We start from the raw sequence: 27,500 nt of genomic DNA, 5'->3' as shown, positions 1-27,500 counted from the left end.
TACATACTACCCTCTCCTTACCTCTCTACATACTACCCTCTCCTCACCTCTCTACATACTACCCTCTCCTCACCCGTCTACATACTACCCTCTCCTCACCTCTCTACATACTACCCTCTCCTCACCTCTCTACATACTACCCTCTCCTTACCTCTCTACATACTACCCTCTCCTCACCTCTCTACATACTACCCTCTCCTCACCTCTCTACATACTACCCTCTCCTTACCTCTCTACATACTACCCTCTCCTCACCTCTCTACATACTACCCTCTCCTCACCCGTCTACATACTACCCTCTCCTCACCTATATATACTACCCTCTCCTCACCCGTCTACATACTACCCTCTCCTCACCTCTCTACATACTACCCTCTCCTTACCTCTCTACATACTACCCTCTCCTCACCTCTCTACATACTACCCTCTCCTCACCCGTCTACATACTACCCTCTCCTTACCTCTCTACATACTACCCTCTCCTCACCTCTACATACTACCCTCTCCTCACCTCTATACATACTACCCTCTGCTCACCTATACATACTACCCTCTCCTTACCTCTCTACATACTACCCTCTCCTTACCTCTCTACATACTACCCTCTCCTTACCTCTCTACATACTACCCTCTGCTCACCTATACATACTACCCTCTCCTCACCTCTCTACATACTACCCTCTCCTCACCTCTATACATACTACCCTCTGCTCACCTATACATACTACCCTCTCCTCACCTCTCTACATACTACCCTCTCCTCACCTCTCTACATACTACCCTCTCCTCACCCGTCTACATACTACCCTCTCCTCACCTATACATACTACCCTCTCCTCACCTCTCTACATACTACCCTCTCCTCACCTCTCTACATACTACCCTCTCCTCACCTCTCTACATACTACCCTCTCCTTACCTCTCTACATACTACCCTCTCCTCACCTCTCTACATACTACCCTCTCCTCACCTCTCTACATACTACCCTCTCCTTACCTCTCTACATACTACCCTCTCCTCACCTCTCTACATACTACCCTCTCCTCACCCGTCTACATACTACCCTCTCCTCACCTATATATACTACCCTCTCCTCACCCGTCTACATACTACCCTCTCCTCACCTCTCTACATACTATCCTCTCCTCACCCGTCTACATACTACCCTCTCCTTACCTCTCTACATACTACCCTCTCCTCACCTCTACATACTACCCTCTCCTCACCTCTATACATACTACCCTCTGCTCACCTATACATACTACCCTCTCCTTACCTCTCTACATACTACCCTCTCCTTACCTCTCTACATACTACCCTCTCCTTACCTCTCTACATACTACCCTCTGCTCACCTATACATACTACCCTCTCCTCACCTCTCTACATACTACCCTCTCCTCACCTCTATACATACTACCCTCTGCTCACCTATACATACTACCCTCTCCTCACCTCTCTACATACTACCCTCTCCTCACCTCTCTACATACTACCCTCTCCTCACCCGTCTACATACTACCCTCTCCTCACCTCTCTACATACTACCCTCTCCTCACCTCTCTACATACTACCCTCTCCTCACCTCTCTACATACTACCCTCTCCTTACCTCTCTACATACTACCCTCTCCTCACCTCTCTACATACTACCCTCTCCTCACCTCTCTACATACTACCCTCTCCTCACCTCTCTACATACTACCCTCTCCTCACCTATACATACTACCCTCTCCTCACCTCTCTACATACTACCCTCTCCTCACCTCTCTACATACTACCCTCTCCTCACCTCTCTACATACTACCCTCTCCTCACCTCTCTACATACTACCCTCTCCTCACCCGTCTACATACTACCCTCTCCTCACCTCTCTACATACTACCCTCTCCTCACCCGTCTACATACTACCCTCTGCTCACCTCTCTACATACTACCCTCTCCTCACCTCTCTACATACTACCCTCTCCTCACCTATACATACTACCCTCTCCTCACCTATACATACTACCCTCTCCTCACCTATACATACTACCCTCTCCTCACCTCTCTACATACTACCCTCTCCTCACCTCTCTACATACTACCCTCTGCTCACCTGTCTCATGAGCTCCGGGTTGTTGAGCATGTGGGAGATCTCGGGGTTGCGTTCCATCAGCTGCTGCATCTGGGGGTTGGCCACAATCATCTGCCTCATCAGGTCCGGGTTGGACATCATGTTCTGCACCAGCGGGTTCTCCATGATCTGGGACAGCATCTCCGGGTTGGACATCAGCTGCCGCTGCATCTGCTGCTGCAGCTCCATGAAGTTGGCCGAGCCCATGCCCAGGCCCCCCAGGCTGGACAGGTCCCCGAACCCGCTCAGGATGTTGGGCGTCTGCGTGGGGCCCGAGGCCGGGCTGCCAGTGGTGGAGCCTGCTGTGGAGGAGGGGTTGGCGTCTGGACTGGGGCTGGTGGTACTGCCACTACCTGCCTGGGTGGAGGAGGAGGCCTGTGTACTGGCGCCATCTGCTGCCCTGGAGGGACAACCAAACAACATGTTCATGAGCTTAAGTATAACTTTCTGCTTTCCTCAAACATACATATACCTGCTAATTCCGCTGATATTGGCTACCGATATTCCCAGATGTGCAATAGTAGATATCAGCTGATGTTGTCAAAAGAATCCAGTCCTTCGGCCTAACCCTAATCCCACTGTGACGGTAGCATGCTGCTCTGGGTGGTTGTGCTGCCTTACTTCTGTGCTGTCTTGATGACCAGGTGGACTGTCAGGCCATCCTTGATGCCGTGCTGGTTGAGCGAGTCGCCGTCCTTCAATATCTTCCCTGCAAAGATGAGGACCAGCTGGTCCTGTTTGGCTTTGAACCGCCGCGAGATCTCCTCCTTAAACTGAGACATGAGAGCGAGAGACAGAAGGTGGGGGGGGACAGATAGAGAAAGAGAGAGACATACAAAATAAAGAAAAAAGGGTGTCAGGAATAGAAGTAGAAACAATTGTCTAAGCTGTGTTGGATTGTGTATTGTAAGATTGAAAGGCTAATGCCTGCGGAAAATATCCAATACAAATCCTATTAAGTGTTCTACAAGCCCGGAATTCACTCTTAAGTGTTCATTGCACAACAGGCAAAGCTTTACTCCCTCACAAAGAATGACAAACTTGGTCACGATATAGCCTAGCTACTGAAAAGTTTCTTCACATTTGCCCCAAAACTGATTCCTAGCAACCAATGTGAGATATTGCTGTTTGAGAATTCCTGAAGCCATACTCTACAGCCAGTCACTGGCCAATGTATCATTTTAACTTCCCCTCAATACTATTTTAGCCTAGAGAGATGCTTCAGACACATGATATAAACTTTGATGAAAACTTCATTGGGCCATTGACTCCCATATCTAATATCTAATTCATTATCCTATATACATTAAAGTCATAGTCATTTAGCAGATGCTTTTATCCAAAGTGAGTTACAATAATTGCATTTAGAGTAGGTCAGTAGACTGCTCGCCAATAATGGCAGATTACTTCACTGCAATATGTATCAGGATTAAACAAATGATTTCCATCTTTCAGTTTCAGAACAAAACTTTAAATAACTGTTGACTGTAAACGATTCTCTAAATGCATTTAGTGGAAAAACGTGGATGCCCTAGACCTCAGACTGATTTTATTAAGCTCCATCTGGACTTGCACTAGTTCAATGCAGCCATCATGAATGACAGATAATCTCCCAGATCAATGAACTGTAGCTATCATGGGATCTAGCATGGGATCTAGCATGGGATCTAGCATGGGATCTATCATGGGATCTATCATGGGATCTATCATGGGATCTATCACGGGATCTAGCATGGGATCTATCATGGGATCTATCATGGGATCTTCTCCCCTGGCCTGGTTCTGTATCTGAAGTAGTGCAGAGGGGCACAGGACTAGGAAGAGGGAGCAATAGCCAGATAAAGAACACTGATCCACATCAAGGGACAATGAAGCGTACTCAGGAGTCTAGTTAGGCTAGCTTGTTAGGCTGGCTAATTAGCAAGCTAGCTAGCATAGAACATTCTGGAGAGAAGGCTCAACATTGGCCTCCTCGTAACTCACACGTCTAATACTACCGGCCCATACTAAAGAGATCTGAGTCAACGATATCACCCTGGATGGATAGCTAGCTAGCCAAGTGAGCTACAAAACGGTTTACTACGGAACGACCCATCATCAGTGCACACTTGTTTGACTACTAGTCAGTCTACTAGCGACCAAGCCGGTTAGCTCGCTAGCTAGCCTCAGAGTGTCACGTTAGCTCGCTAGCTTTCAACCGACCAGAAATACAACCTGCTTTATTATGCTACCAGATACGTTTACACTACCAAACATCCTAGTAATGTGAATATGAGGTCAGGTGGCTGTGAATAACTGCTTTCTTTTCACCGACTTCTGACATGCTCGTTTCCTAGAAGCTAGCAGAATGCTATACACACAGATAGCTAGCATTAGCTAGCTAACAAGTGAACCAGGAGGATAAGTGGGCAGGGGCATGACGTTGTAGCTAGCCTAGCATGCATGGGTAGCAGGCTGGGACTGGGGATCGGCTCTGAACCAACCTGGGTGACAGATGCATCTTCTGAGATCGCGATTTCCTCCTTGTCTTTCGGGGTTTTCACTGTGACCTTAATAAGAGTTCCCTCCGAAGCGACAGGTTTATTATTGTTGTTATTCACAGGATCTGCGCCGCCGTTGTCAGCCATCTTTACTCCTCCGCTGGAATCGCCTGTGTCTGGCGTCCCCTTCCGGGTCATTTGAGTTCACCTGGATCTGGCGTCCCCTTCCGGGTCATTTGAGTTCAGCCTTGCCTTCGAAAGAAAAGAGGACAGGAAAGGACAGGGGGATTTCTTTACCCATCATCATGAGTCAAATGATGTTTCAAGCCTCCTGTATGCTTTGAATGCAATACATACTCACACTGATCTCAATCAGCAACAATCAGCACGATTTACAGTAGGCCAAGCCTCAATCCACACAGAAGGGCCAATCAGCTATCATCATCATCATCATCATCATCATCATCATCATCATCACCTTAGAGTGTAAAAGTAACATACCCTGAATCTAAAATCTAAGCATTTGAATGGAAATAGCCTCTCAGTCCTCCATGACGAAGCCCATTACTAAGGCAAATATTAAAATATCTGACTCACACAGACTGCACAGGTGTCATGGTTACTATCATTCATAAATCCATAATGGACTAAAGATTAAAATACTAAAGTTATGTTGAGTACATCACTTTATTCTTCTGACCATTGACCGTGGAGTGCTGATTCTGTTCTGAAGTTCTGATTATCTTGATTTTTAAATGCAATAACTGTAAGGATGTTACCCACGGTTGCAGGAAGCATCTTCAATGACCTTTTGTCCTATGTTTTTTTTTGACTACATCTGTATTTATGAACCACCAGGAGCCAACCATTCATAAACATGTGTGTGTGCATGTGTAGAATAGAATGGAATAGAATGTTTATTTGCCATGTGTAACAAGTAGCCTACAGGTACAGGAACATTGGAATTCTTGTCATCGCTTGTCCTTACAGTGTCTTATCAGCACTAATCACTTCCTCATTCCAGTCCTACAGTAAGTATGCTGCTAGACATTTAAAGGTTCCAAACTGTCAATTTTCTATCCGCAGTCTATAGTCTATCAGTATCATCCTCATCTATTTATCTCATCCAATCATGGATGAATGTGTCTGTGTCCATAATATAGGTAGTGCAGTTAAATAACATCCAAGTATACAGTTGTGCAGAGTCAGTCGTTATTGTCGATTGTATAGGCAAGAGTCATTTGTAATTGTCTATCATATGGGCAAGATGTTCAATTATTCAAGTGTTGTCAGGTGTTGGTTCAAGTGATCGAGTGTACAGTAGTGCAGAGTCAGCTGTTGTCTATTGAATAGACAAGGTGCTCAAAGTGTCAATTGATCAATTGTTGGTCCGGGGGGGGGGGGGGCGAGGTGGGGTGGGTGGGTCAATGGGGGTTGGGGTGGTGGTGTCAGCGAGGGCAGGGGAGTGGGATTGAGTGGCTGGTCCATCAGAACAGACCAGTCGCGGGGGACGGGAGTTAACTGACCAGGCGGGGAGGGGGGGGGGGGGGTAATGGGTTGTGGCGGTGTAGGTGGGGGGGTGGAATGTCCAAGGTGTGTCTTCAGTGTCCATCTACTGCAGCTGTGTGCTGTTGAGCTTGCGGACCGCGTCAGGGAAAAGCTCTTGTGGAACCTTTCCTTCGCAGTCATGATGCTCAGCCATCTTCCGTCTCTCTGACGAGATGGTGTGAACAGGTGGTAGCTGGGGTGGCTGGCGTCTTTTGTGATGGAGGTGGCCTTCCTGTGGCAGCGTTGCTTGTAGAGATCCTCGATGGCTGGGAGCTCCACACCCATGATCTTCTGCGCCGTCTTCACCTCTCTCTGGATGGCGTGCCTGTCGTGGGCGGGGGCGTGGCCTTGCCGTACCAGGCTGTGATGCCTCCAGTCAGGACACTTTCAATGATGCTGCGGTAGAAGTTCACAAGCGTTTGTGTGCTCATGCCTCATCTCTGCAGGCACCTCAGAAAGTAGAGGTGTTGTTGTGCCTTTTTTTTTAGGATGGCCTCTGTGTTGTGTGTCCAGGTTAGGCCATCAGAGATCTGCATCCCTAGGAATTTTAAATGGCTCACTGTCCACTTCCTCCCCTCTGGTGATGATGGGGGCGGAGGTTTTTTTCTCCTCTCCTGAAATTCACAATCATCTCCTTTGTCTTGCTAGTGTCCAGGGTCAGTGTGTGTGCTAGTTTTGATCCATTGATTCGGAAAATCACACAATTGCCTTTTGATGAAGGGTTTGACATTTCTGTCAGAGCCAGCCAGATGACCTTCCTGTCTTCTGTCTGGCCTCACAGATCTGTCGCTGCCTTGAGAAGTGCGTGTGTGTGTGTGTGCCTGTGTGTGTGTGTATCTGTGTTTTTGTTTTATGAGTGTTTGTCACATAAGCAGCATCATCATTAGGTCGTCCTCAGACGAGCTTGACAGCGAAGTCTCCAATCCTCTCGGTCGTCCGTACATCCAGCCAGTTCCGCAGAACTCTCCACTCCTGCGTCCCTCCTCAGTACATCCACGTATGTTGGTGTGGGACGTCCTCTTAACCGGTGCCCGTGTGTCGGCTCCCAGAGCACCAGCTTGCTGGCTGGAAGCAACATAAGCAGCTGAAGCTTAATGTTTACATGTTGAATAACCATGGTATTGTTATTAGCTGTAATCATAGGATGTCACTGATCTCAATGATATGTTTACAGTGTATGAGTATGGCTTAATGATCATAGCAGGCGGCTCACATGGTCCAGACAGCGTATGTGAGACAGAGCCCCTCCCTTGTGTCTCTCTGATGCCACAGCACGACCCCCAGTGAATGAAAAGCATTGGCCTCAGCATGTTGCATTGACAACAGCATTACTGCACACACAGGCACATCCACAGTTCTAGAACACACCATTTATAAACAAACAAAACACAAAAAACACAGACCCCACACACACACACGCGCACACACACACATCTCCCTGACGCTCGACCCCTGGCCCCCAGCCTAGCCGCTAGACCCCACCCAGTCCACACACACACTGAAAGGGCGGAGGTCACGTGCCCCCGTGCTCCCCAGTGATGCGTTGTTCCAGGGTGGTGAATTGTTAGGATTTCGCTGCCATCAACAGAAAAAACAGAGGGGATAACCTTTTGGAATTTTGCCCAGTGGAATTCTCTTTGACTCTTTCTCTCTCTCTCCCGGCTCGAAACGTGTTTCCCTCCTTCCCTATCTCCCTCTCTCCCTTTTACCTGAAAAAGGTGGGCTGTTAAGAGGGTTTTATCTGAAGAAATAAGGTAAGCAGCATCATGTTTCATACAATATATGCAATGACAAAATAATCAACTTCATCTGATTGAGTAGCAAGTGGTGGGTAGACTTTTAAACAAACATTGATTCAACTTTGAGTAACTGGTTCCTTAACTTATATTATTTGTTCAGAACAAGCCTTTAGAAGTTCAAAAACATTACACTTTATTTTAGGACTCAGCAATGACTTCAGAAATAACATATTATAGACTGACGTTATAGATATACATGTTATAGACTTGTATGGTGCACTGTTGGATCAATGGAGGCTGAATTGATTCCCCACAGATACTGTCGTCAATGATAGTATGTTCCTGTTTTTCGAGTTTGAGTTCGAGTGATTGTTCTCTCTCTCTTTATATTATCCAGTGCAAATAACTTTATTGTAGCCATGCTGCATTTGAATGTGAGTGTGTTGTAGTACGCACTATATAACTAGAATTGCATTTATTATCTGTGTGCACAGTTTATTTATTAACTGTCTGAATTAACATATGAATAAACAAATAAGTGTGTCGATACAGTATATCTAACTGTGTTTAATGTGTGTATGAGCACTAATGCCCCTAATAACCCCTTTACCCCAATCCCAGGTGCTCTGCTGCAGACAGGATGTACAGCTTCATGGGAGGGGGCCTCTTCTGCGCCATCGTAGGGAACATTCTCTTGGTGGTCTCCACGGCGACGGACTACTGGATGCAGTACCGTCTGTCTGGCAGCTACGCCCACCAGGGCTTGTGGAGGTACTGCATGTCTGGGAAGTGCTACATGCAGACGGACAGCATCGGTGAGACACACACACAAACACACACACACACACACTCCGTACACGCACAAACACACATGCACAAAGCACTAGGGGCCCAGAGGAAACGGCTAGGTTACTTCGTTGAACAGACCTGTCGCTTGTGCGGGGAAAGGCTACTAAATGACGCCATCTTCTGTCAAAGGACGATAAGTCATGCCAATGATCACAAATATTCTGAATGTTGAGCGTCAGTAGGGAATAGGTCACTAGATGGCGCTGTCTACTCTCTGATGAAGGGAAGACGGGTTGCATAGGGGAGCTAGCCACTTCTTGTGGACTGTAGAAGTATGGGACACAATGTTGCAGTATCATGGCATTTGACGTATTAGAATGCTTAGGGTCATCAGGTCACTTTGCTGCTACGATCAGGGTCCTCTCATTTCCTTGTGGAGTGGACATCACCAGTGTCAGCTGTTGAAACCCTGTCTCTCTGCCTGTCTCTCTGGCTGTCTCTCTGCCTGTCTCTCTGCCTGTCTCTCTGTCTGTCTCTCTGGCTGTCTCTCCCTGTCTCTCTGGCTGTCTCTCTGGCTGTCTCTCTGCCTGTCTCTCTGCCTGTCTCTCTGCCTGTCTCTCCCTGTCTCTCTGGCTGTCTCTCTGGCTGTCTCTCTGGCTGTCTCTCTGCCTGTCTCTCTGCCTGTCTCTCTGCCTGTCTCTCCCTGTCTCTCTGGCTGTCTCTCTGGCTGTCTCTCTTCCTGTCTCTCTGCCTGTCTCTCCCTGTCTCTCTGGCTGTCTCTCTGCCTGTCTCTCTGCCTGTCTCTCTGCCTGTCTCTCTGCCTGTCTCTCCCTGTCTCTCTGGCTGTCTCTCTGGCTGTCTCTCTGGCTGTCTCTCTGCCTGTCTCTCTGCCTGTCTCTCTGCCTGTCTCTCCCTGTCTCTCTGGCTGTCTCTCTGGCTGTCTCTCTTCCTGTCTCTCTGCCTGTCTCTCCCTGTCTCTCTGGCTGTCTCTCTGCCTGTCTCTGCCTGTCTCTCTGCCTGTCTCTCTGGCTGTCTCTCTGCCTGTCTCTCTGCCCGTCTCTCTGCCTGTCTCTCTGCCCGTCTCTCTGGCTGTCTCTGCCTGTCTCTCTACCTGTCTCTCTGCCTGTCTCTCTGCCCGTCTCTCTGGCTGTCTCTGCCTGTCTCTCTGCCTGTCTCTCTGCCTGTCTCTCTTCCCGTCTCTCTGCCTGTCTCTCTACCTGTCTCTCTGCCTGTCTCTCTACCTGTCTCTCTGCCTGTCTCTCTGCCCGTCTCTCTGGCTGTCTCTGCCTGTCTCTCTGCCCGTCTCTCTGCCTGTCTCTCTGGCTGTCTCTCTGCTTGTCTCTCTTCCTGTCTCTCTGCCTAGCCTACTGGAACGCTACCCGGGCCTTCATGATCTTGTCGGGGATGTCCTGCTTCGCCGGCATCATCGCCGGGATCCTCTCCTTCGCCCACTTCTCCACCTTCGAGAGGTTCAACCGCTCTTTCGCTGCAGGGATCATGTTCTTTGTCTCCAGTGAGTCACTCCCTGTCATTCGTAACATCATATAAACCGTGTGTATGTATGTACACATCCAGACATGCTTTTACCATTGACATACTTTTTACCCCCCCCCCCCCCCCCCCCACCAGCTTTATTTGTTCTGCTGGCCATGGCCATCTACACGGGTGTGACGGTCAACTTCCTGGGCAAGCGCTTCGGTGACTGGCGTTTCTCCTGGTCTTACATACTAGGCTGGGTGGCGCTGCTCATGACCTTCTTCGCAGGTAAGAAGAACTTCACGTGCACTTGTACAGTCAAGCACTCTCCTTCAACTTGGCTCCCCATCATTTTGCTAGCACAGTTGACATAAACGCTGCAATATACTTGTATATAATATAACTACAATCATAACGGACTGAGTAAAGACTAGGGCTGGGTTAAGAAAAATTGATTAATTGATTCTGAATCAAATGATTCAGAATCGATTCATGAATCCCAAAATCGATCTTTTATTTAATGAATGAATGAATAAATGAAGGAATGAATAGTTCATTAATTCATTCAATGATTCATTCATTTTTGGAAATCAGTATCGATACCCAGCCGTAGTAGGCCTGTTGATGTGTTGCATAACTTGGCAGTGATGTAATTAAGGTTACAGCTAAAAAAAAACAGGTTTTAGTAACACTAACCGAATCGATATTGAATCGAATTGAATCGAATCGAATCGTGATAATCGATTCTGAACCTTGTGAATCGGAATCGAATCGATTCTTGAAATTCGAATCGATACCCAGCCCTAATAAAGACTGTTGGGAAATGTGTTACTTTTTATTACCCCATGCACATTCTAAACGTGTGTATTCTTTTTGCAGGGATTTTTTATATGTGTGCCTACAGAATGCATGAATGTAGGAGGGGGACTAGCTCACGCTAGGAGAAGACTGGCCTCACTCAAGCTTAACAACCTTTTTAACCTGAGGACTGTACTACACTGAATGACCGTGATTGTCCAGAGAGGCTAACACATGACACGCCTCCATGACTGAACACTACACTTCAGTGGACTCCCAGATATCCACAGTAGGTTTGGATGGAGGAGAGTCTTGTGACAGTAGGCTTTTTTGCTGACATGAAGGGAACTTTTATGATGGTGCTAATTTTACTTATACACATTATTAACCACAACAGTCTTTACAAAGGGAAATGGGATGAGAAATGCTGACAAAAAATAATAATGACGTCACCTCATCATCCTTTTCAAATCCTTGAAAAGCGATGCCAGTCAAGGGGTTGACTAGGAAGTTGGACAGAGGCAAACGCATGTTGGTTTGACATATTTTCAAATGTTCCAATAAAGTTGCTCTCAAACGGTTCTATTGCTGCATCTTGTGGATTTTAGAAAGACTTTTCAAAAGCCCACGTCCATTCTGAGCACGGTGGTGCATACATACGTAAATGGTAAATGGTAAATGGACTGCACTTATATAGCGCTTTTCCACCTTAGCGGCACTCAAAGCGCTTTACAATGGGCTCTCATTCACCCATTCACACACACATTCACACACCAATGGCGGTAGCTGCCATGCAAGGTGCTAACCTGCTCATTGGGAGCAATTTGGGGTTAGGTGTCTTGCTCAAGGACACTTCGACATGTGGACAGTCGGAGCTGGGATTCGAACCACTGACCCTTCGATCATTGAACGACCCGCTCTACCAACTGAGCTACAGCCACCCCATACATACATGCATACATACGTACCACCTCTAGATGGCAGCACTAAACCCCACCATGCACTGTAGTGGTAGCGTTGAACACAAGCTACTGTAAAAGGTTAGGTCATGTAGAAAGAGTACAGTGCTTGTTTCTGCTACATGTGCATCTTTTAGCAAACACTCAATGATTCAACATGACAGCAAAGCATGAGTTACATATACAGTAGATGTTCTGGCCGATTGATTACAATTTTCCACAGACTGCCAACTGCCCAGTTACAGAGGACCTAGCCCTGTGTGGCCCCAATTACAGTCTACAGAGATAGGCCTCCACGAAAGGGTCCTGTTATAACACACTAGAGCAGTACCACGGGCTGGTTGGTGGTATAGCCTATAACATTGTGCCTGTTTGAAACGAATAGATAGATAGATAGATAGATAGATAGATAGATAGATAGATAGATAGATAGATAGATAGATAGATAGATAGATAGATAGATAGATAGATAGATAGATAGATAGATAGATAGATAGACAGATAGATAGACGGAAGGATGGATGGACGGACGGACGGACAGATGAATAGATATATAGTCATGAAATGATTGCACAACAATGTGAAGAACACTAGGCTATATCAAAGGAAACTCCAACATAAGAGGCCTGCTTCTCTGAACGTACTGTAATAGTGAAACCAGACATCTTCATTCAGCTGTTTGTTTGTGGGAAAGGGTTCATCATCCTGTAGAAACTCACATTGTTGAGGAGCTGTTGAAACCTCGGAGAACACTGGTTATGTGAAACAAGGGGAACACTGGGAGGGTTCTAGAACATTCTACAGACAATGAGCAGAAGAACAGAGAGCCCCCCCTGAAGAAGAATACCAGGGCGGTGGGGTAGCTCCTGTTTGTTCCATTGCCTAAGTCCATAATCACAGTTTCCTCCTCGAATGTGTTGGCCAACATTGTTTGTGTGAGAAGGAACAGTCGGTGTTGAGGTAATGGACTTTGGGACTTTGATGTTGGGCTAATGTTGACTTTGAAACAATGAGAGAAATGTAAATAGTCACCAAATAGTCACCAACCACATGCCTCCCTCACCCAAGCTTCCGGGATTCCCTTAAGCAACAATGATACAGTGAGGGTTACACAATATACTTTTTGTTTTGTTTTGTTACCAAATTGAATCAGAGTTATGTTCAACTATTTTGTGAGGTGATCTGTAAACAGAGATTAGACGTGGGATTACAGTACGCCCAGGCTGGTTTGTTGTCTCCCAGGTGAACAAGTTCAGGTTTGATTCATATATTTGCTTTTTTCCCTATAATCCTCTGGATTGTGGTGGGACTGAAGGTTTGTCTGGAATTACAGTAATGGTATGAAAAATGTTTGCCAATCTACTGATCTGCCCTTTTTCTCGCCTGAACCTGTGTCTGCAATGCTGACAAAATATTAAAATGCATAAGCATCCGAATAGCATGTTAGGATAATGGGCCCACACAAATAAATAGGTATATTGTGTGAGTTCAATGTAGAAAATTCAGAATCAGAATCACTTTTATTGCCAGGTAGTTTTATTCTAATCAGTTGGTTCATGACACTGACATAGACAAGGTGCAAGGACTAGATGGGACAGTGCAAAGACAGGGCAGTGCAAATAACAATGCAAAATACAAAATTCAAAATGGTGTGCGATGTACAGCGCGTGTGCCGTTATGATATGTATGTGCAGTGCAAGCCTATGTACTGTACAATACCCTCATTTACATATTTGCATTAGTTACATATTTACTGAGAGTAAAACCTACTTGAACAAATGGCAGAATGAGGGTTATAAATTAAGTACTCAGTACACAAAATACCATAAGAGAGGTCTGTGAATGATCAATTCATCAATTCCTCTCCGGCACTGGTAATGCAAGGTCAGAACCATTTCTCCTGGACATGCCACCATGCTCTGCTCTGCTCTCTGTCTCAGATCCTGTTTGCCATGACATGCGGTTGTTGGAGCTTGTTGAAATATGTGACAATTCACTCAATCAAGCTGATTCTGTTGTAGACCTACAATTATGTTCACTTTACTGAGAGTTCTTTACTGAGACAGATGTTCACACAGCTGTGTGTACACAGTGCCTTGTTTTTTCAAGTTGCGGATGCACACACACACACACACACACACACACACACGCACGCACACACACACACAGCACTATCAGAAAAGGCAACATAAACAAATGAAAAATACACAAACAAATAACATATGCAAACACACAAATAAATAATACATAAATACCAGTCCCACACAGACCAAAGCCCCCACATGGAGAAGTGTGGGAACCTTTTTGTCCTGGTGTTCTATATGTCCAGATCAACGGTCTGAGTTATGACTCTCAGCAGGGGAGGAGAGTGCTGACACAGCACTGCCCTGAACAAACTGTCCTCATCCCACCCCTGCCTCATCCCATGGGACTCATCCCCCGCTCACCTCGACTACTACCCCACCCCAATTCCCCAACCTAACCCCTGTCTGGGCCCCCTCAACCCTAAAGAGTCCTGCCAGTGTCCAATACCTGCTATCTGGATACTGCCCCTACATTGAGTGGATATTATTTTAAAAGGCAAGAAAAATAAAAGTGTTGCATTAGTGTGTAGCAGAAATTCACAACAAATCACGGAAACAGCGATGGTTCTTTTGAAAGATTTTATTGTGCCACACAGGTGAACACTACCGTAATTTTTCATTGAGTGCACACAATCCAAGAGACAGACAGGTAATACACATTGCACAGAAAAAAGGAAAAAAAAAGTATATAATTTACACATCTTATTATAAATAAAGTCTATGTATCACTAAATATGGAGTTCTTTGACTTTAAATACAGAATGTATCATTGGGTTTCTGTGGAAGTTTTAGGGTGTTTTTTTGCCATGATTGACACATATTTGTTTGGGATTCATGGTCATACTTAAAAAGTAAAGCCATTTGTTGTCACTGATTAGCTCTAAACCCCACTCTGAATAGGATTATGCATTAATCAACTGAACCAGAAATGTTGTGTAAATTATGCAACATGCTTGACTGATGCTTCCTCATTCCCAGCTCTCAACATCAATAGCACCATGCCCAACCTAGTATTTCATTGTATTAAAACTGAAAAGGGCAGTCAGTCTACTGTAGCTTTTATCCAAATTCCACTGCATTCCTCCGCATGACTTGAGTCCACTCTTCTACCATCCTGTCTATCTCTCAGTCCGCTGATCCAGACAGTCTATCATTGGCTGAGCCCTATAAGGACATGAGGAAATACACCGGTAGGCTTATCCAACAGATTGGCAGAAACTCATCGGACTATTCCGCATCTGGGAGGGGCAACTGTCCCTCACAGTATAAACTGTCTGGTTGAGAAGTTGCTACACTGTATAAGAATATTTTCTTTTTTACATTCACCAATAAACACGTGTGTTATATCTATGAACAGTTACAATATAGCTTATAATGGCAGTGAACAATCTACTGTAGAATAAATGTATGTGGAACACATCCCAACTCTACTGGTTAAAAGTTTACAACGTGTGAAGAGAAAGAAAAAAAAAAAAGACATGATGTCAAGGTTTTCAGAGCCATGCCGTCCTTGTGGTACATTTCTGTTCAAAGTCACACAATGTTTATCTGATTTACTCAGTGAAACTAGCAAGTCTGAAATGTTATGATTTGAAAAGAAAGCTACATAAAGTAAATGTTATTCACAGTGAGTGGGCACTAAAGCAATGTACTAGGCATCTACTCAAAACCTGACTCTCACTCCTCCCGCCTATTCCAACAGCCAGATGCTCAGATTTGACTGCTCTTCTCAAGAAGTTATAATGAATGACACAATCTCTATACCAAAATAAAGACAAAATAGATGACCGTGCTCATCTCTCTAATGCCAGAACAACAGCATACTAACAGCTGAATTACAACATCATATTGTTTCCCTTGAGACAAAAACCCCACAGCTGTGTTATGTTTGAGTAGCTCAGTCTCCAACGCCTTCCTCCACCCGTCCTGTCCCTCCATTCTATTTCATGCACTGTCACGCCTTGTTGACCCACGATGCATTTCAATCCGGCGTGTGGCTCTTTTGATCATCCTCATCTCCTCTCGCTCCGTTTGAAATGAAAGTAAAGACCCTGTAGAGCTCATGGCTAGCATGAGAGCTCTCGTCTCCCTACTCTAGAGCCCCCTCTCCACTGCACCCTGTCTGTCTGTCCGTCCGAACCTCTCTTCTCTGTCATGTCTGTCTTCCCTCGGAGGAGATGAAGATGGCCTGGGCCGGGGGCGCAGCTAGACTTTAGGAAATTGTGTGGGAACCATCTAGAGTGATACTGTAGAGAGACTTTGTAGGAAGACCAATACGCCATTGTATAGCGGCAGTTGAGGAGCATGACTGAGCGTTTATTTACAAGTGAGGCTACGCTGATGTAGCCTACAGTACGGTGAGGGAATTATGTTGTACAGTTGTCCTGGAAACTGAGACTGTAAAACAGAGCTGCGTTACAGTTGAATTGGAACATAATATGCAAAAACAACCGCTGGAGGACACTATCCCAAAGAAGCACCTGTTGAATGACATGAAACAAACCAGCAGCGAAGAAACCTGTGAAATGTGCAGCTGGACTTCTTAATACTTTTTTGGATATGCAGAAACCTTTGGATATCATTGAGGAGTTTGGCAATGAGTAAGGTCAGAGTCAGACAGGGTCATCGCTGAACCATCTGTGTGTGTGTGAGTTAGTGTAATATTATGAACGTGACAAGAAATACTACAATGAAAGTGTACTGAACAGACTTTGGCAGCAGCGTTCTCCCCTCTTGTTATAAAGGCAGATATGTTTGATTCTAAGCACCTTTCAAAGCAACTGAAGGGGAGAAAGGTGTCCAGTATACAACAGACACTACACCTCTGAAAGAGGAAAATACAACAGAAACATTATTGTAACGTGTACTCAAAATGGAATTAAGACTATCATACGCAAACAATCTATCTTTTCAAAGAGATAAGCCCAGGCCTATTTCTTTAAGGCGTTTGATAAGGCATTTGTCTAAGTGATGTTTTATTTGAAATGAGATGTTTCTAAAGCTTCTCATCAGCCAAGATTACACATCACAAGTATGATACGCATTTATACATAACGGATAACCACAATCATGTTTGAAAAACATACAAATATATTCTAGTTGTTGATTTATGTTGAGAGTTTTCAATGGGGTATGATATTTGGAGGTAACAATATTTGAAATATTGCCTATGTGGTACAGTAGATTAATATTGAGTTGAGTAGTACATTCTCTGTACTACTTGACACTCAAAAGTCTTCCAAAAACTATTGAGAGACAGTAAATAATGGTGATCCATTTTGTTAAAAGGACAGTTCACCAATGCCACATCAACCCCGTATCCCACCTCCATCAGAACTCACTGCATTTTCCACTGTAAGGTCCTACTTTTTTGGAATGTGTTTGCAACTGCACTTTGATCTCTTGGAAATGTACTGGGCCAAAGTTAAATTCTCACCTAACAGTGATGGGAAAGTCAGCGTGCGACAGAGAGGAGAGCGTTCAGATCAAGGTGGTTATGATCCCATCATCACCATGCGTTGAGGTGAGCTCTCCAGCCATCAAAAGCAGGAGGAGACGGGTCAGTCATGCCAGACTGGACCTGGGGGTTCTGGGAAGTGTGGTATTTGGAACGTTGAGTCCTGAAGTTCTTATTGTCTTGACTCAAGATGAGCTGAGGATCCCGTGTTAAGCCTGGTCCAGATTTGTGGTGCCATAAACCTTGAGATTGGGGGAGAATGGGGATAGTTGTTCCCCCAGAGTAGGGGTAAGGAAGGGGGGGTAGAGTTGGGGTTTGGGGGAGGTTATGTGGTTCTTCCCCAGGATAAGAGTGAGCGAAAGGCGAGTGAGATGAGAGGGAGTCTGGGGGTTGCTGCGTGGTGGTCCCAGGGTAGTGGAATGGGCTAAGTTGGAACCTCTAGGGGTGGGTTGTGCGGTTCCCATGGTAACGGGGGGTAAAAGCCGGTATCTCTGGTGGGTACAGCATTTCCTGTGTCTCTACTTGCGTCTGCGGTGGTGGTGCATGTCCTCCATGCTGACCCGGCCCCACGCACCAATCACAAACGCCTCAATCTCACACTCATTCTCCCCTCGGGCGATGCGGAAGTAGCCGCTCTCCCCCCAGTTCTTACCCCAGGAGTTGGCAGCGATCTGGAAAAAAATCAGGCCAGTAGTCATTCATTAGCTGTTCATAACAGGCCATTTAAAGTATAGTCAAATGTTGACTTATTAAAAGCTAAAGGGCATGTAAGGTAAAAGGGTGATTGTTTTTTGTTTATTTTTAAGTATATAAAAATAAAAAATAAAGTAAAAAATAAGAAAAAAAAGGGGATAAAAGTTTTTTTTTTTTTTTTTTTTTTAAAGTAAAAGGGTGTCAATTATCTACCCACATTGGGACATATTTAGACATATTTCTCAATATTAGTCCAGGACTAGGAGGGCTTACCCAGTACTTCCTGACTGTTCCATCATACTTCCTCTCCTCCCCCCACCTGGAAACCAGAGAGTCTTTCATTAACATCAAATACCTTCTTGAGGCCTAAAGAGGAAAATTATACTCGACTATTAATAGCGCGCGCACACACACACACACACACACACACACACACACACACACACACACACACACCCACACGCATCACACACACATATACACACACACACACACACACACACACACACACACACACACACAAAGTGTTTTGAAAGACACCATCTCTGACGGAGTTGAACGGCACTGTTTGTCAACCTTGTACATGGAGGATGTGCTCAAAACATCTAAACATGTTGCCATACAGGAAAGTGTTCACCTCCGAGTTCCCTCACATGGCTGATGGGGAACCTTGGGAAAAGCTATATGTGGAAGATCCTGAACGCTCTGATAGCTGGGAACAACATATCTTTCCTCTCCCTAACAGCATCCTGAAAACAACGCCTTATTTATGGCCTGGGCTGAGGAATGCCAGACTGATAGAGCAATAATAACACACACACACACACACACACACACACACACACACACACACACACACACACACACCTGCATGCATGCATGTTGAAATGGTGAGCGCAGACACTCCTTTTAAATACCACAATCCTAAATTCCTCTGAACACGGAATTCCCCCTCTGCCTCGTCCTCCTCGTGGAAACAGGAAGGGGAGGGACAGGAAGTAGACACTCCTCACTCCTGCCATCTCACAGACACAAACAGCAGCAAGGACACTGAAGGTCGAGCCAACACCGTACACATGCGCGCGAGCGCACGCACACGCGCCCGCATCCACTCTCTCTGTCCCTCTCCCATGGGATCGACTTTATTGACAATTTCGATATCTTTTGGAACTTCAGAGACTGCTTCAGACCCGATGGGTTCATCCAAACATTAATGGAGCCAGAGTACTGGGTGCCAACCTATGTCATGGACTACATCTTGGAACATCGTACCCAACCAAGATGGACGTGAAGGACAGTACAAAAAAGCTGGTCACACTTTACAATAAGGGTCACAAAACATTAGTTAACTGTTAACTAATGCTTATTTAGGGTTAGGTTAGGTTACTAATGTTAATTAATACCTTAGTTAGGTTAGGGTTAGGTGAGTTAACCTTAGTTAACATAAATAACATTAGTAAATGGTTAATATAGACATTAGTTAACTGTTACTTAATGCTTAATAATGAATTAACTAATGCTTATTAATGTACCCTTATTGTAAAGTGTTACCGAAATCTCTCCCCACTCACCGGACCCTCTGCTCCCCAATACCCAAGACATGCAGACCATACCCAAATAAGAGAGACATGAAGGACAACACACACAGGCAGAACGCGTCTACGCCTCCCCCACTGGACCCTCTGCTTCACATCACCCACGGCATTGAGAGGATGTCCCTGTCCCAGCCAAGGACACGACGGCCCCCCTCCCCAAGGCATTTGGAAGACACCACCCAAAGTGCTCAGCGGGTGTCTTTGTCCCAACCAGAGACCCAACGATGCCCCTCCCCTCCTCCATCACACTCACCAATCAAGGACTCACTTAAAGCTGCCACGCTGAAGCTCAGTCAAATGGATGAACTACTACACAGCAATAACCACAGACATCATCTTTCAGGTGTCTACCAGAAATGAGACAGAGCCCATGCCAACCCTTTTAAACATACCAGTGATCTTAAGCAGCCAGTGGCATGGTCAAACACATCCTAGAAATCACAGATCTGGTACGAGTCAATGTTCGGTCACAGCCTTCTGTCCTGTCACAGAATGTCTACAGTTGAAATCTGCTCTTTTTTAGAGTCAGATCGTTGTCTAACAAATCCTTTTGGATAATGATCTGAAAACTGAAAAGAATTTGCATTGTATGTTTTTAGTCAAGACCTGGCTAAACAACTCGGCAACACTGATACTGTAGATAATCATTTTTTATTAAATCAGTGCATTAACCGAGATGTTAATGCACTGACCAACTATAGGCCTATAACCTTCCATTCATTAGTAAGATATTTGAAAAGATAGTTTCAGTACAAATAAACTCCTTAAAGAAAACAATATCCTGGATGAACTTCAATCAGGCTTTAGAACATATCACAACACTGAAACGACTCATCAAAAGAATCAGCTTCCTCAGACTAAACTCTGATGCAAATAAGGTCTCAATTCTTGTCCTATTCGATCTAAGTGCAGCGTTTGATACGATCGGCCATGACATCCTTATCAATCGTCGTGAAAGGCTGGCAGGTCTTTCTGACTGTGTTAAACTGCTTCAGAACATACAGAGAGAGTTCTACATCAGGCTTGGAGGTCATGTGTCTGAGAAACATGGCACCTGTTTTGGGGGTTGCACAAGTCAGCTGCCTTGGTCCATTACTGTTCTCACTATACATGCTGCCACTCAGGGATATCATTAGAGAGCACAATGTATGTTTCCATAGTTATGCAGATGATGTACATCTCTGCTTAATCAAATGATGCTATAGCTACAGTATAAGCTCCATTCATATCTTGTCTTCTAGCAATAAATAAATGGATGAGCAATAATGTCTTAAAGCAAACGAGGACAAAACTGAAATCCTACTGAACGCCCCCCTACTGAGCGACTTGCTTCTTACGGCACTTCTTTTAAAATGTTATATCTGCAGCCTGTCTGGGATAGGCCAAATCAGCTGCTAGGACAGCTTCAGAAGGCTTACGTATTGTTATTGGCAAAAATAGGCAAATTATACGTTATTGGGAAAAATAGACAATTTGCAAACAACCACTTGGAATTCAGAAGGTTAAAACACTATTCGCAGCGGCATAGACAAATTTCACCAGAGGCGGAATTTCAGATTAGGCGTGGTTTGCAATGGGTTCTATTTTCCATCCTATTATTCGACCTTTTAAAATGTATTGATGTAAATCGATGTATACAGTTCTTAGACCAGACAGATGGGTTCCCGGAAGTCGCCAATGCCGTGGGGATTTATTAAACAATAAACAAATGGGTTACAAAGACAATAGCCTAGCTTTAGGCTAGGCAGAATACAATCTTACATTGTTATAATAGCAATTGTATTGTTAACGTACAGAGTGGTTGTCGAGGCCGCGAGTGAAGTAGAAGCCAGAGCATTTAGGGAAGAATGCAGCATGAAGAATGCAGTATGACAGTGCAGCTGTTGGGCTAGCATGCTAGGTTGCTACAAGGCTAGGCTAGGAGAAGCTAGGAGGCTAAGAAGCTAAAAGCTAACAGCTAACAGTCTGGGGCTGTCTTATATACATTCTGCCAGGGGGAGAGGGCGACATGTGACATATCAGGTCCAAGACTTATTGTGCTTGATATTGTCATTTGTCAATCAGCCAGGTCAAGATTAGATCGTTGCTAGGGCGTCCAGAACATTCTAGCGTCTCTAATGTCAATCCCACACATGTTGCTTACTGGTCGCTTACTGAAAGGACTGGTCAGCGAGAAAATGCATCCAAGAGCATTCCCTATTAGGCCAGACTTAAGTGTGGCTATTCATTCACTGTCTAGAGGTTATCAGAGTTCACTGTAGCCGAAACTGAAGTTCACACTAGCAAATACTGTGTTTATATGGAAAACAACAAAAAGGTGAAGTTTTGCCTACTTCAGTATTTTACTTGATTATTATCTTCTTCTTATTGTGTTTCATCTTCCATCTTATTTTCCCTGCTTTCATGTTCCTTTTATGTCTATTTATAATATATTATGTGAAACACTCTGTGCATGTAATTTCCCTGTTGTGAAGCACTTTGAGCTGCTTTTTTTCTATGAAAGGTGCAATACAAATAAAGCTTTATTATTATTGTTATTATTGTGTTTCCGATCCTCTCTAACCTGCATGGTCTTTCTAGGAAAACATTCCCTTCATCCTTTGCATTTGGTCCTCGCTGGCAGAAGTCCACGTCAAGACGCCCAGACTTCCCGAGCGACCCTCCCACGACCCTTTCCTGTTTGTCAGCTCCAGGCCTCTGGGCCCCAGAGACGCTCCGAGGGCCAATCACGTGTTATCTTTCAGAGGAGGAAAGGAATGCTGGGAAAAGAACTGTGGGGTATTAGGCGGTGCCAACATCAGGAGATGATGCCAGCCTTCAGTCAGCGCGTCCCTTTATCACATATTCTGTCTCTGGGAAGGTCAGAGGTCAGATCATTCGGAATTAATCAAATAAATAAAACTAGTCGAAGGCACGCTGGGATAGACGTAAAGGACGACCGCGTGGGTTTCGGCCAGAGCTTTCCGTGGTGGATCCTGTATGTGTGTGTGTGTGTGTGTATGTGTGTGTGTGTGTGTGTGTGTGTGTGTGAGACTGAGCATACGGACCAAGCCAGGCAGAATTGGACCACTGCAGACTTCTACCCCCACCTCCCTGATCAGTTCACCCCAGGACAATGACAGACACCGGGACGACCCCCTGTCCCCCGGCCCAGCCACGGCCCCGTGACCTTCTCCCCCGGGTCTTGATCCCCCCCTAGTCTGCCCACTCCACTGGGGGATCAGCAGGCCAGACAATGGCCTTTCCACCACACTGGACCACAATACCACCTCCACAAACTTTCCCAGGCCCTGGGCTTAGGGGAACGCAGCGTGGTGGGATTTCGCCTGTCCAAACAGCCACGCCACGTCGGTCAGAGAGAGAGGGTGGTGGTGGGGTGGGGTGGGGGGGGGGGGGGGGGGGTACGGTTGGGGGTTCTATGCGCTACACCACGCCACCCATCAGTCACCACAACCCTGAACCCCCCTTTCTCCAAAAACACCCACGCCCTTCGCTCGACGGTCGGCCCCGGTAAACCGCTGCGAGTAAACAGTCGAGTCAGCGGATGGCGGCGCAGGCTGGCGGGAGACACACAGGCGTTCTGACAGGCTGCCATCATCACCGTCGCCATCGTTGCTGAACCGCGCCGCTCCGAACGGGCGCACGCCACTATAGTGTCAGGCCCGACCAGCCACGGCGAGCGCTGTCTCTGGGGGTAGACAGATCATAGACACACTGGCAGCACAGTATTGTGTCTGTGTCCACGCCCCCTGCTGTGTGTTCCTGCCAGTTCATGACCTTCGCTGACCTTCACTCAAGCTTCTCTTTGACCTTAAATAGCCTTCTCTTGTCCTGACACAGACAAACAAGCCGTAGGCACAGCTCTTAAGACACACCTCGGGTTTTGAAGTAAACAGCCACACATTCCTACAGGCGCCACGTATAAACACGCTCACGGCCAATAAAAAAGTTACAATTACCGAATTTCACTTAAACACTGACAGCCAAACGCTGCGAGTGGTAGGAGACAGGAAGTGGATCCCGCATCCAGCACTGGTACGTGCTCCGTTTCTCTTGATCAATGGCCGATCAGATAAGAGCAGAGAAACAGCCTCCATGACGGCTCTATCTCAGCTCCACTGTCTGGAGTCCAGGAATCTCAAAGCATTGTTCAAGCCAAACAAAGCACAGCCCCCAGCGATAGCCGGCTGGCACATTTACAAACGGCTGCATGCGGTAGAATAGTTCTTATTTCCCTACTAATGTATACCCCTTTCCCTACTACTGTATACACGAACACACAAGCATGTGCACACACACGTGGACTTAAACCCACATGCACACGCGCACACACGTACACACACGCACACACGCGCACGCACGCACATTCCACAGGTACCTGACCACTGGAAAGTGAGACCATACCTTTGAGAGACACTTCAAAACAGGTGGGTCACACACATAAAACTGTAGAAGCACATATTTGTGGAAAGTGGAAAGTGAGCTCATAACTTCATTCTACTGTAGCATAATCTGCCCTGGTCCTAGTCAGGAGGAGGGGGAGGAGGATGGAGAGAGAGAGAGAGAGGGAGAGGAGGAGGAGGATGGAGAGAGAGAGGCAGAGGGAGAGGTAGAGGAGGATGGAGAGAGAGAGGCAGAGGGAGAGGTGGAGGAGGATGGAGAGAGAGAGGGAGAGGGAGAGGTGGAGGAGGATGGAGAGAGAGAGAGAGGGAGAGGTGGAGGAGGATGGAGAGAGAGAGGGAGAGGTGGAGGAGGATGGAGAGAGAGAGAGAGGTGGAGGAGGATGGAAAGAGAGAGGGTGAGGGAGAGGTGGAGGAGGATGGAGAGAGAGAGAGGGAGAGGTGGAGGAGGATGGAGAGAGAGAGAGGGAGAGGTGGAGGAGGATGGAGAGAGAGAGAGGGAGAGGTGGAGGAGGATGGAGAGAGAGACAGAGGGAGAGGTGGAGGAGGATGGAGAGAGAGAGAGAGAGGGAGAGGTGGAGGAGGATGGAGAGAGAGAGAGGGAGAGGTGGAGGAGGATGGAGAGAGAGAGAGGGAGAGGTGGAGGAGGATGGAGAGAGAGAGAGAGGGAGAGGTGGAGGAGGATGGAAAGAGAGAGGGAGAGGGAGAGGTGGAGGAGGATGGAGAGAGAGAGAGGGAGAGGTAGAGGAGGATGGAGAGAGAGAGAGGGAGAGGTGGAGGAGGATGGAGAGAGAGACAGAGGGAGAGGTGGAGGAGGATGGAGAGAGAGAGAGACAGAGGGAGAGGTGGAGGAGGATGGAGAGAGAGACAGAGGGAGAGGTGGAGGAGGATGGAGAGAGAGAGGGAGAGGTGGAGGAGGATGGAGAGAGAGAGAGAGAGAGGGAGAGGTGGAGGAGGATGGAGAGAGAGACAGAGGGAGAGGTGGAGGAGGATGGAGAGAGAGAGAGAGGGAGAGGTGGAGGAGGATGGAGAGAGAGAGAGAGGGAGAGGTGGAGGAGGATGGAGAGAGAGAGAGAGGGAGAGGTGGAGGAGGATGGAGAGAGAGAGGGAGAGGTGGAGGAGGATAGAGAGAGAGACAGAGGGAGAGGTGGAGGAGGATGGAGAGAGAGACAGAGGGAGAGGTGGAGGAGGATGGAGAGAGAGAGGCAGAGGGAGAGGTGGAGGAGGATGGAGGGAGAGAGACAGAGGGAGAGGTGGAGGAGGATGGAGAGAGAGAGAAAGAGGGAGAGGTGGAGGAGGATGGAGAGAGAGAGACAGAGGGAGAGGTGGAGGAGGATGGAGAGAGAGAGAGAGGGAGAGAGGGAGAGGTGGAGGAGGATGGAGAGAGAGAGAGGGAGAGGTGGAGGAGGATGGAGAGAGAGAGACAGAGGGAGAGGTGGAGGAGGATGGAGAGAGAGAGAGGGAGAGGTGGAGGAGGATGGAGAGAGAGAGAGGGAGAGGTGGAGGAGGATGGAGAGAGAGAGGGAGAGGTGGAGGAGGATGGAGAGAGAGAGAGAGAGAGAGGTGGAGGAGGATGGAGAGAGAGAGGGAGAGAGGGAGAGGAGGAGGAGGATGGAGAGAGAGAAACAGAGGGAGAGGTGGAGGAGGATGGAGAGATGGAGAGAGAGGGAGAGGTGGAGGAGGATGGAGAGAGAGAGGGAGAGGTGGAGGAGGATGGAGAGAGAGAGGGAGAGGTGGAGGAGGATGGAGAGAGAGAGGGAGAGGTGGAGGAGGATGGAGAGAGGGAGAGAGGGAGAGGAGGAGGAGGATGGAGAGAGAGAGGTAGAGGGAGAGGTGGAGGAGGATGGAGAGAGAGAGAGAGAGGGAGAGGTGGAGGAGGATGGAGAGAGAGAGGGAGAGGTGGAGGAGGATGGAGAGAGAGACAGAGGGAGAGGAGGAGGAGGATGGAGAGAGAGAGACAGAGGGAGAGGTGGAGGAGGATGGAGAGAGAGAGAGGGAGAGGTGGAGGAGGATGGAGAGAGAGAGGCAGAGGGAGAGGTGGAGGAGGATGGAGAGAGAGGGAGAGGGAGAGGTGGAGGAGGATGGAGAGAGAGACAGAGGGAGAGGTGGAGGAGGATGGAGAGAGAGAGGGAGAGGGAGAGGTGGAGGAGGATGGAGAGAGAGAGGGAGAGGTGGAGGAGGATGGAGAGAGAGAGAGAGGGAGAGGTGAAGGAGGATGGAGAGAGAGAGAGAGAGGGAGAGGTGGAGGAGGATGGAGAGAGAGAGGGAGAGGTGGAGGAGGATGGAGAGAGAGACAGAGGGAGAGGTGAAGGAGGATGGAGAGAGAGAGAGAGAGGGAGAGGTGGAGGAGGATGGAGAGAGAGAGGGAGAGGTGGAGGAGGATGGAGAGAGAGAGAGAGGGAGAGGTGGAGGAGGATGGAGAGAGAGACAGAGGGAGAGGTGGAGGAGGATGGAGAGAGAGAGACAGAGGGAGAGGTGGAGGAGGATGGAGAGAGAGGGAGAGGGAGAGGTGGAGGAGGATGGAGAGAGAGAGAGAGGGAGAGGTGGAGGAGGATGGAGAGAGAGAGGCAGAGGGAGAGGTGGAGGAGGATGGAGAGAGGGAGAGAGGGAGAGGTGGAGGAGGATGGAGAGAGAGAGAGAGAGGGAGAGGTGGAGGAGGATGAGAGAGAGACAGAGGGAGAGGTGGAGGAGGATGAGAGAGAGACAGAGGGAGAGGTGGAGGATGATGGAGAGAGGGGCAGGCAGGAAGCGCTTGTCGGGGAAGATCTGGGGTAGGCTATGGTGTAAGTGTGTGTGTGTGTGTATGGGGGTATGGTATAAGTGTGTGTGTGTGTGTATGGGGGTATGGTATAAGTGTGTGTGTGTGTATGGGGGTATGGTATAAGTGTGTGTGTGTATGGGGGTATGGTATATGTGTGTGTGTATGGGGGTATGGTATAAGTGTGTGTGTGTGTATGGGGGTATGGTATAAGTGTGTGTGTGTATGGGGGTATGGTATAAGTGTGTGTGTGTATGGGGGTATGGTATAAGTGTGTGTGTGTGGGGTGACAGGGTGGGGGATAGGAGGGCCGGGAGACGATCCAGGTGTTGTCTGGCTTCCTGCATTTTTGTGGTCGCCGTGGTAACTAAGGGGCGTGTTTGGGGGAGAACAGAGGAATGAGGCCAAGGTGTGTCTCAAAGCGACAGACAGACTGGGAAGGGAATGCTGTTGGTAACGCACACACACACACGCACGCACACACACACACACACACACACACACGCACGCACGCACGCACGCACGCACGCACGCAGACAGACAGACAAACACACACACACACACGCACGCACACGCACGCACGCACGCAGACAGACAAACACACACACA

General features: G+C 47.2%; 3 protein-coding genes across 3 annotated transcripts in view; 1 reads left to right on the top strand and 2 right to left on the bottom strand.

Annotated features, from left to right (window-relative positions):
* Positions 1–4,793, bottom strand: part of LOC311322729 (ubiquilin-4-like) — a gene marked incomplete at its 5' end in the record, with an annotated part of 10,774 nt that extends 5,981 nt beyond the window's left edge. The window contains 3 exons of the mRNA XM_084454826.1: positions 2,098–2,515; positions 2,737–2,888; positions 4,599–4,793. Coding sequence (XP_084310952.1) covers positions 2,098–2,515; positions 2,737–2,888; positions 4,599–4,793 — 765 coding nt within the window. The remainder of the gene's footprint in view (positions 1–2,097; positions 2,516–2,736; positions 2,889–4,598) is intronic.
* A 3,729-nt stretch (positions 4,794–8,522) lies between these two features.
* Positions 8,523–11,088, top strand: LOC311323398 (lens fiber membrane intrinsic protein-like; the record flags this gene model as incomplete). The annotated part of the gene is made up of 4 exons (XM_084455603.1): positions 8,523–8,697; positions 10,035–10,184; positions 10,301–10,435; positions 11,027–11,088. 4 exons carry the CDS (start codon positions 8,523–8,525, stop codon positions 11,086–11,088), a joined length of 522 nt encoding a protein of 173 aa, XP_084311729.1.
* Positions 11,089–14,581: 3,493 nt separating this feature from the next.
* tinagl1 (tubulointerstitial nephritis antigen-like 1) overlaps positions 14,582–27,500 on the bottom strand; it is a 30,381-nt gene continuing 17,462 nt past the window's right edge. The window contains 2 exon segments of the mRNA XM_084455485.1: positions 14,582–18,116; positions 18,412–18,457. Of these exon segments, the coding sequence (XP_084311611.1) occupies positions 17,964–18,116; positions 18,412–18,457 (199 nt within the window). The 3' untranslated portion in view covers positions 14,582–17,963.

This window comes from Borostomias antarcticus (genome assembly GCF_949987555.1).
Source record: "Borostomias antarcticus genome assembly, chromosome: 21".
NCBI lineage: Eukaryota > Metazoa > Chordata > Actinopteri > Stomiiformes > Stomiidae > Borostomias > Borostomias antarcticus.
This window is presented reverse-complemented; position numbering and strand designations above follow the sequence as displayed.